At 40.0% G+C, this 10,266-nt stretch overlaps 1 protein-coding gene across 3 annotated transcripts in view; it reads right to left on the bottom strand.

The window, feature by feature from the left end:
* The window catches only part of LOC103381081 (cAMP-specific 3',5'-cyclic phosphodiesterase 7B), a 16,455-nt gene extending 6,311 nt beyond the window's left edge, over positions 1-10,144 (bottom strand). For 2 of the 3 annotated variants that reach the window (XM_025056891.1, XM_008313273.3), the window contains exon 1: positions 3,503-4,242. In XM_025056891.1, the coding sequence (XP_024912659.1) occupies positions 3,503-3,851 (349 nt within the window). In that variant the 5' untranslated portion in view covers positions 3,852-4,242. Of the gene's footprint in view, positions 1-3,502; positions 4,243-8,431; positions 8,496-9,749 lie in introns of those variants that run through there. The other variant, XM_025056892.1, reaches the window with a different exon arrangement.
* Positions 10,145-10,266: the final 122 nt, after the last annotated feature.

Here is a 10,266-nt window from a genome sequence, read left to right as displayed (position 1 = left end):
CCAGGAATTCTGATGGTTTTTGTATAAATGTAGCCAGCGGGGTGGGTGTTGGGGGGGGGGGGGGGGGGGGAGTGAGCATCTTCACCATTAATCTGACATGACTTACTGTACTATGCCTCAGAAGCAGTAACAATGGCAGGCTGTTCCCTGATGCCCAGTATCATCGGACTGAAACTCTTATCTTTAAAGCAGCTTCTATGAAACAAGAGGGATCTTTGATTTCGCAGTATCTCTGGGACATCGTGCTTTTACCACCAGTCCGCCCGAGGAGAAGTGATTTCATGACAAGCTGCCGCTGTCATGTGCATGTTTGAACAATATATTATTAATGGCATCGGTGTACTTTCACCCAGTACATTTTGTTCCAGCTAAAATTATTCTGGCTTTTATTGGCACTGACTGCAGCCGTTGTCTTAATGATGTTCATCTTAAACGGCGGGGAGTCGTATCTGTTGTTAACGCTGTTTAAATTATGGACATTTGAATGCACTGTAAGTTTACCTATGGTTCCTATGTACAAAATAGTAAAGTTCTGTAAAATAATTTAATTATATTTTGGAAATGTAGAGACATTTAGAAACTGATGTCTAACAAGTCAGGACAGGGGTAAATAACCAAAGGTTAAAGGTCAATTTGCATTTCAGATGAGATCTAAATTTTAAGGTTAGATATTTCTATGCACTAATGACTTAAAGGAAGATATATATATATATATAATAAAAGAAAACGACCATATGAATCGAAGGGATTAAACTTTTGTTTAGTTTGCAACACTAATCAGATTCCCAGACAGTCTGCTTCAATCCCATAACATTAATTTTGACCCATAAAATTATATGGGATATAAACCCTGGCTGTATTCCTACAAACTACACTAGTCAGAAAAAAAACAATCTTCTTTGTCCTCTTGCGATATAAATAAACATCTAAGTGCATTTCCAACTTACGGTTTAAAATTTTAAGTCTTTGAAAGTGTACAAAACATTTCTGTAAATAATATATATAACTGACACAAATAATACAAATTCAAATTTTTGTGACTTATTGCAGTCATTTGTCCCAAAGGAGAAGTGTCTCTGTGTCTAACCCTAACCCTCAGGCCAGGGATGAGGTGTAATTGATGTACATTCCGGGTTTCTGTGCACATGCACACACATGAAATTTACGCCTGAATGAAGTGCAGACGATGGGAATAATACTGAATAATTCACAGATCAGATGTGAGGAAGTGGAGCGCTTTCTGCCCCAGATGTGGCCGATTCCCACCAACTCTGTAACAGGAGCGGCTGAACGTGTAAATGGAGCCGGAGTCTGAGCGGCCAATCACTGGCCTCGACACATCTTAACTTGCAAGAGTGTGTTTAAGGTCAGTGTTGGGTGTTTTTTTGTTATTGTGTGTGTGTACTAACATGAGATAGAATGGAGCCATTATTCAGTATTTATGCATTTTATCGTCTGGTAAACAAACATACACCACTTGAGGACAGTGAGTCAGTCTGCTGCAGGCAGGCAGACTCCTGCTGGAATAATTTAAGGAGGAAGAGGGAGAAATGGGGCAACGGCTGTTTGTTTGTTTCTTTTATAACCTATAAGCTAGCAGAGACGGAGACAAGGAATCACTTGTAGAAACATTTCAGCGATCACACTCACTAAAGCTCCGTATTCCTGTTTTCTGTGCGTTTTCACCTCCATTCCTCCCCCCACTGGACGCTTCATGTAAATCCTTCTATTCCCATTAACCTCCGTCCTCTTTAAACTCATCTCCTTCTGTTTAGCACTAACAACCTATGTGATGCATCCCTCCTCACACCCCCGCCTCCCCACAGTCCTTGGGCTTTGATGTGTTTAAATAGGTCATTGTCTCCACGTTGAGCAGAACTGGGTCACAGGGGATGAAAATGTGAATCAGTGGGAAAGCGTGTGTGAAGACCTGGCAGAGCTGCAGCACATGTATGCTGACACATGTGGACTCACCTTCGGATTGTGAATAAGGGGGGAGAGTGGGGTGAGTGTGTCAAACAAACACACACACACACACTGGATCTGTGGGTGTTCACAGTACAAAATGTGCTCTGCAAGTGCCTTGTGAAGAGAAACAGCAGTGGGACGTCTCAGTGTCATATGTACTATACTGTCAAAACTATGTTTTATTCATTCAGACAGATGGAGAAGGTGGAGCATACAGTTAACAATGCAACAAAAAATGTCATTTTCATCTGCATGCAGTAGTGTATGAAACCAATTTCATGCAATAGAATTAAAATTTTATATATACACATATGTGTGGCACAAAAGTATTGAATGCAAAATAATTTGCCATGCTGCCCACTGGTGGAGAGACCTGCCCCTTACTTTGGGAACCGTGATTAGGAAGGTCAAAGGCAATGAGCTCTTTTCACTAATGACTCAGTACTAAGGCAGGGATAAATCCCCACAGCATGAATCATTCCGTCATCTTTGGTCTGTGACATTGAAGAAGCTTAGATTCACATTGATAAACTGATGGCGAGATCAACAGGAGACATTAGTCAGTGCTTGCGTCAGACATTTCATCCTTACGTCAATCATTACATGAAACTCTTGCCTTTAATGCCGATAGTCCACAACAGTTTTTTTTTCACAGTTTGCAGCGAATGTCACTGTTTTAGATTTCTTTTTATTCTGAGGTTAAATAACAGATTGAATTTAAATCCAATACTAACCATCATCATCAGCCTCTAACAGACGGACATTAGTGCAGCTGTAGCTCAGCAGATGGGTAAAAAAAACAACAAACCCACCACACTCTGGTATTAATGCCAAAAATCTCTCATCTCTCCACCATGTGGCCCGTCAGGCTGCCTGACTGTGTCAGAGCCGCGTCAGGCTGCAGCCGCGTGGTTGACAAACTCTGCACGCATGGGAACGTGCAGCCAGAGGTGTGATCGTCAGAGATAATCTGTCACTCCACTCTCACTCACTGTCACTTGACAATCATGACAGCGTTCACACAGGCTTACAGTCCCAGCTGTGAGGCAGAGACGGATGCACAAAGAACAAGGTCAAGATCGCTCGTTCACACTCACCATCACAGGAAGGACAGAGAACCACCAGACCACAGTCAAAAAGAAAGACTTCATTTGTCAATCAGTGTTTTCAAGTTCAAAACAGAAGAGTCCAAATTCAAGACTGCTAAATTATCACCAAAAATATAACCTGTACATGTCATATCTATATCTGCTACCGAATAACAGGACAAAAATACTCATTTTTTTTATCAACTAATCATTCAATTGTTACTTTTGTAATGTTAAAACCAATTCTAAAATTTCAACTTCACCTTTACCAGGATTATTTCTGGTTCCCTGACCAATCTTCACTGTTAGCTTTACTGTTAGCTTCAGGACACTGAAATAAAAGTTTTGCAGTAACAGAATGCATTTTGGGAATACATGAGTCATCAACTAATCAGAAAATATTTGAAGTATTCATGAATAATTCTCTTCAGTTGCATCTCTTTTACCTTCCAGATGTGCGCTCCTGCTTCCCGTGGCCTGCTTCACCTCCTCTTCCTCTTTCTTCACCTCATCCTCTCCCTCTCCCTCCCCTTCCTTCTCGTCTTCCACCCATGTGCTCTCGTCACTTCTCTCTGTCCCCCGGGAGCCTCCCCTACGCGCTCTCCATGCAGCCCTCAGCTGCCGTAACAGAGCTGGAAGTTCCAGCGCCAGCGACAGACCCCCGCAGGTGACAGGAGGAGTCCTGAGAGGACCCCACACTGGTGAGTGAGTGGCCTCATCAGGACAAACCCCGACGCCCAGACCAGAGTCCTGCACTCTGAGGTCTGGGCCCCAGAGTCCCTCCAACACGGGCATCCTCACAACATGCACAGATGGACGGGGGGGATGTATACCAGACAGGTAAGAAAGAAGGAAAAAAATAGTAAAGTAATCCAAAGGAGGGACGGGGTTGACGGACAGTTAGACAGTCATTGTTAGGGAAAGGTGAGGCAGAATGAAGTAGTGCAACATACAGCTGGAAAAAACACGAGAACAAAGACGGCACAGAGCAACGAAACACAGAGTGATCAAAGATGTGGCGCAGAACAACAGATCGCAGAGATGCCAGAACAAAGAGAAGGAGAGCAGTTTGTAATCCTCTCTCCCAGAGTTGTTGACAGTCTGTTCCCTGTTTCTGCCGCATTCTCTCTCCCATCCACTGTCTCTCCCTCTCTCCCTCTCTCCAGCTCTGTTGTGTAGTGTAGAAGCCCCTCCTCTCTCTATATCCTCACTCTGCACTCCTCTCTCTCTCTCTCTTTCTATCTCTCACCCTCTTATGCCACCACTAATGTAAAAGCATTAGTGTGGACGTGCAGAAGGGCTTCAGGTTCACAGGCTCGTCTACTTTATGACCGTCAGGTCAATGGTAGTCGGGCTGTTTGAGGTAAAAACAGCCGTGTGTTCACCTGTCCAAAGAGGACACCACATTCACTTTTATGCACTGTCAATATTCCCAAATAAAAACAGGAGTGAAAGACATGCTCCACAACACACACTGCTGTTATTATTATTTCTGTTCCAACAATAATGGAATTTTGATTAACAGCGATTAATCATGATTAATCTACAGATAATCTACGATTCAAATAAAATTGTAACTGTTTGAGGTACAGCGGTTGCAGCTTGTATTCAATGTGGCTTATCCCCCGTGTAATGCATTTTAAAACAACAATTCAACCTTATAATGGAGCTGGGCTAACGCCACGAAACACTGTCAAATCTCAAATTGATAAGCAGGGACTTAACATGTATTCCAACAAAGCCAATGCATAATTCTACACAGATTTTTTTTATACATATCTGAGTAAGAGTTCATGTTGCACTGTATTTGCAACCATATTCTGAGCATTTGCAGAGGGCAAAGGCATCATCCATGACCTTGCTTTTGTTATGTTTTTTTCTTAACTGCTGTACTGCATGTACAAACATAAACACTTGTACTCTTGCTGAACAATAACGACGGCACATCTAGACCTTTAACAGCAGAGCGTCCAGAGTTCTCCTTTTAACAAACTTTTAATGACCATATTTAACATTAATGTTGGATCTCAATTATATTTAAATTAGAGAAGGTAATTTGGCTGCAACAACAACAGTAATATTTATAATTGCGGTAATAAACATAAATGAGATGTTCATTAACTTAAGTCAGTCTTACTGTCTCTGTCTGCACCTCCGTGAGAGGCACAGCTCTGTAACGCCGGCCCAATAATGAACAAACCGCTGGACTTGTTGTGCTCGGAGGTAAAATAAGGTACACAGTGTACTACTGTGAGTCATTACTTCTCCACTGCAGCAGAAACAATTGGGGGATATGTTTGTTCCAAATTCTCCACTTCAACAGTAAGTTGGGCTTAAACACAGCTACAAATCCAAAAGAACGGTTAAAGGCAGAGGCAGAAACATAAGGTAAAAAGAGGAAACTAGTTGAATTCAAGATGATTTGCCCACATCATTTTAGGTATCGACTATCATGGGCCTACAAAGCACCAGCCCCGCGTGTTTGTTTAGGCGAAATCTGGGAGATATTTCTCAAGGCACCCATTTTTTCCCCCTCTCTGTTGGACATTGGCCAGCTCTTCAGTACATAAAAAAAAAAAAAAAAAAAAAAAACATGCAGCTTAAAAGAACACACTGAGACTGTTTGACTTGGGTTAGGACAACCTCACTTATCATCCATTCACAAGGTCACAAACAATGAACCGAATGACCCGCAGATAAAAATTGACACATTTTATCAGACAGGAATTTTTGTTGAAACGTTTAGGTCTCCGGTGTAACAATGTTTTATTCTAGGTATTCCCATGTGCATTCATGCAGTTATTAACTACCACAGAATGATATAAAGCAACATGATGAGCTTTGGTTTGACAGTTAGAGGTGTTTGGTTATGTGTTCACCTGCAGTGTTTTTTAGAGATTAGTTTTAGGCCCTCTGATGGTCTGGCATCACTCTTGACTTGACAATTACAGACCAATACGGTGTTTACAGCACCATCTGCAGGAGAGGGAGTGAGACCAACATTAACTGAGTTTAGATATATGAACTAACAAAAAATCCAATTATTATGTATCATTTTTTAAAATGTGAACTTGATACATGGGAAGTTGAATGTTTTTGATTCTCAGCTAGATTCTGCTTGGCAGAAAAAAAAAAAAAACTAAAATGAAGTTATATTTGACTTGACTGGAGTTGAGAGTCAAAACAGAATGCCCTAAAAAGCCAGATTCTGTCATCTGTTTGCTGCGTTAGACATGGCTGAAGAATCCACTTCCTGTTTTGCTGTAAGTGCAACCATTTCCAGTTCAACTATCACAGCCACAGCCTGAATGCCCTGAACTAAACACAGCCTTTTTTTCCGTGACTACTGAAAACATTAATTAGTTTCTGACAAGTCAGTCAGAGTTGGTGGATCGATGTGTAATCCCAAAGGATGCTACTATTACACTAGAATGTTCCCTTGAGAAACAGTCACATGCCGACAAACAGACAGGCACAGACAGACAGGCAGCCTTGACTGTGGAATATCAGACCCAAGAAGACGATTTCAGGAAATCAGAAGACAAAGAGCGTTACGATAAAAAGACACAGAGTGTGGGAAACTGTGGGAAACACGCTGTAAAAACGAGGGTGAAAATGCACCACAGTTCACAGCTGTTATTTTGTCACGGTGATCAGCAGTCATTTAGAGTGTAGAATATTCTATTTTCTAGTGGGATTCAATGACATCATGAGGAACATTATTATCTCTTCAATCAATTATCATCCAGAATCTGGTGATTTCAATGAAACAATAATCTGCTTTAGAAACAGACAATGAGATTATGACACAGTACACAGATAACTTATTGTCTTATTATTAACTTATTGTCACACCCTACATAACACCCTTACAGTGCTGTTGGTTATGTAACTGAGGGGAACGTCAACTGGCTTTGCAGACAAAAGACCAGCAGAGAAAATTATTTTTAACATACACTAGATGAAACACCAGTGTCTCATTTGTTCTACATCGCATATGTGAAAATGTCCTAAAATATTAAAAATATAGAATGATTCGAATCAGAAACAGTACAATGTGGAGGATTTTTTCTTTTTTCAGGCTATGATGTGAAGACACATACATGGTGACTAAGATCTGGTCTGTCATGAGGTGCACTGGTTATAATAAATGGACCATTATGTGTTTGTTTATAAAGGCATGAGTGTTACTATTTAAACACTTCATGATATTAAAGTCTAATCTGATGAGACTGTTGTTTTCCACAGAAGTCTGGAACAAGATGAAAATTAACAATATTAGCTGTATTTTTCCTTTATCAGAGGGTTTTATAGATAGGTTGACATTTTGACTCTTGCTCATGATTCCTAACAGTCTATAAAAGACTCATTAGGAACACATTTATTAAGTCTGACAGTGGCAAAATAGTCAGCTTGTTGTCGGCGCCTTGGAGAATTATCCAAGATGGTTATCGCGTTGCTGCCAAACTAAATCTTATGAAACTTTACTTGAAGAAACTGAGCTGCAGGCAAAATAATAGCAGCAAACTAAGAAAACAAGTAGAGGTTGGAGAGAAAGTGTGGACTGGCTCCAAATGTGAGACACACACAGAAACACAGCCATACAGTAAAACAGAGTTTAATTCATTAAAAGACTCAAAATCGAATTTCTTCAAACATTAAAAATGCCATTCAGTGTAAGAATTGAGTTCATTTTTTTGAGAACCTGTAACTGAGTGAAGTTTGAGGAAAATATTTTCAAAATATTTGTAAGAATAAAATTTTGGAAATGAGATCAGCAAAAATCAAATCTAATAAATTACAACCAGTGCATCTGTTGTTTGTTTTTGACTACAAATTATTTTATAATTTTAAAACTATAACTTTACCTTTTTTTGCTGACTGATGGAAAGGCAGAAATATAAAACTGTGACTCCACAATGTTCATGTTATATAAAATGAAGAACCAAAACCGAATGACAAAGTTGTCAGTATAGCAGCAGTTCACAGCCTGGTGGAAAGTCTGATTAGAAATACAGTGTGTTTGAGGTTCTATACAGTAACATTTGAACAAGGTCTGGTTTAGATTTGACTTCATCTCAAGGGCTGCATCATCAAGGACCGAGGGAAGACTCATTAAAAACACACACAGTCTACAGAGGAGGTCAAATACAGCAGAAAAGGAACAGTTTAGACTCCTGGGGAGCAGCCACACTCACTGTGCCTACAGTAACTGTGTTTTAACTGGAGATTGAGGAAAAATGAAAAATAAGACTGGGTCAAAGGTAAATGTCACTCTGAAGGGTAGTTTTCAAATATTTGGAAACAGTCACCATCCCCGGTGTTTAGGTAACAACCTTTTGCAATGAGGTATCAAGGTCAGTTAGTGATCTTACCTAGCATGCGAACTTGTGTGGCATTCTGGGTCTCCGACTTTTCAAATGTGACAGCTCCACACCTCTGCGTTGAGAAGGAGAAAGATAAGAGCAGCGATAAATATTGCAAAAATAGAAACATTGACAATTCACTACATCTGGAGACAAATAAAATGACTCATTAAAATACACTTACACTTATGTATATCTTGCTGAACAATGATGACATTAATTGTATTAAAATAAAAAATTGAATGTTTTCTTTTATATTGAGAGTATAAAAACAGAAAAAAACAGTGACATCTGCTGTTCTGGTAGAGCAGTGTCTGTTTATGTACCCATTGAAAGTGGGTCAGGAAATAAACTGGAATAAACAGCGCAGTAATCACACACATCCACATGATAGATCCTCAAGGTCTGCACTTCTGGTTAGACATTTTCTATCAAATACGTTTGTGTCAGACACATGTACCAATATTTGGTTAAAGAAAATGTCAACACAAACACAATGATTTGGAAAAATACTTTTTTTCTCTCTAGTGAAATTATGAAAAATACAGATACACGCAGGGAACCATAGTTATAGCAGGCTCTACTGGTGAGTCTATTAAAACCACACACGTGAGCCTTAAATATCTCCATGTTCACATTTTAAATCTACTGAAAATAATGCAAATTCGTTTTCATTAACTGATTAAAATAATTATTTTGCAGAAGAAGCAAAGATCTGAGAGTGAGCCGAATAAGGTTGATAAAAAAAACAGAAACAAAAGTATGTGCAGGTGAAAAGTAAAAAAGAAAAAAAGAGAAAAGTGAGTGTGATTCACCTCGTTTCTAAATGCAATCCAAAACAACAAACAGTACTAATGTGAAGCACCTAATGAATAAAACTTTCATGCACACAGAATTTCATTCACTGCCACATATTCAATTTAGTAGGTGGCGAGAAGAACCTGTACCTCACATCTACTCAGTCAAACTTGTACATCTGCTTCTTTGGGATCAACTATTTTTTTTACAATTTAGTAGGTGGCGAGAAGAACCTGAAGAAGAAATGTGAGATATTTTATGACAAATGAAAAGGCACAAAAACACAAAAGCGCCACTGCATAAAACAGACTTCCAAAATACTCTAATACCTCACATACCAGTCAGTAAAACACTACTACTGCATACGACTGTGCACATGCACAACAATACAGCACAAATATCACAGACTGTAAAGCAGCCAAATCATATAAAGGAACGGGTTCAATGCCCTGATGTGCAGAGCATGTTGATTGTTACGTCATAAATGGTACATTTAAAAAATCGTGTGCATGTGTGTGTGTGCACATACCTCGACCATTAAACAGGACATTTAACCATCGCGGCTGCTCGTGTCCAGTGAATAGATGAGACCGCAGCAGGCGTGTTTACAAGAGCAGCACTGAAGCACACACACAGGAAACAAATGCGGCCGTCTACTGCCTCCTGTTGTCATGGTCTGCAGAATACATTACTAATATTCCCGTCATCTAAGTCTGCTCTTTAGAACTCCTCTGCCCTCACTCGACCCGCTGCAGATAAACGTCAGGTTTGGTGAAGCCAAGGTGAAGTTACCGTCAACCACGTTGCGCGTGTTCGCGCACAGTGCGTACGCTGAGCCGCAGAGATGCGAGAGGGGAGGGGCTGTAGTAACATCTCCAAGGTGGGACATGAGCCAGAACGGACCAATCAGTGCCTGGCGACTCGTGTTTTCACGTTTATATTGTTTAAATGTGATGCAGATATAAACAATGGATGCAAAAAGGCAAGTCCATCAATTTCAGTTTTTGTTTTGTTTACACATTCATAATGTACAGTATATCAAGAGA

The sequence above is a fragment of the Cynoglossus semilaevis genome, chromosome 7, assembly GCF_000523025.1.
Source record: "Cynoglossus semilaevis isolate Cse_v1.0 chromosome 7, Cse_v1.0, whole genome shotgun sequence".
Lineage (NCBI taxonomy): Eukaryota > Metazoa > Chordata > Actinopteri > Pleuronectiformes > Cynoglossidae > Cynoglossus > Cynoglossus semilaevis.
The sequence above is the reverse complement of the archived record's forward strand: the minus strand, read 5'-3'. Positions and strand labels throughout refer to the sequence as shown.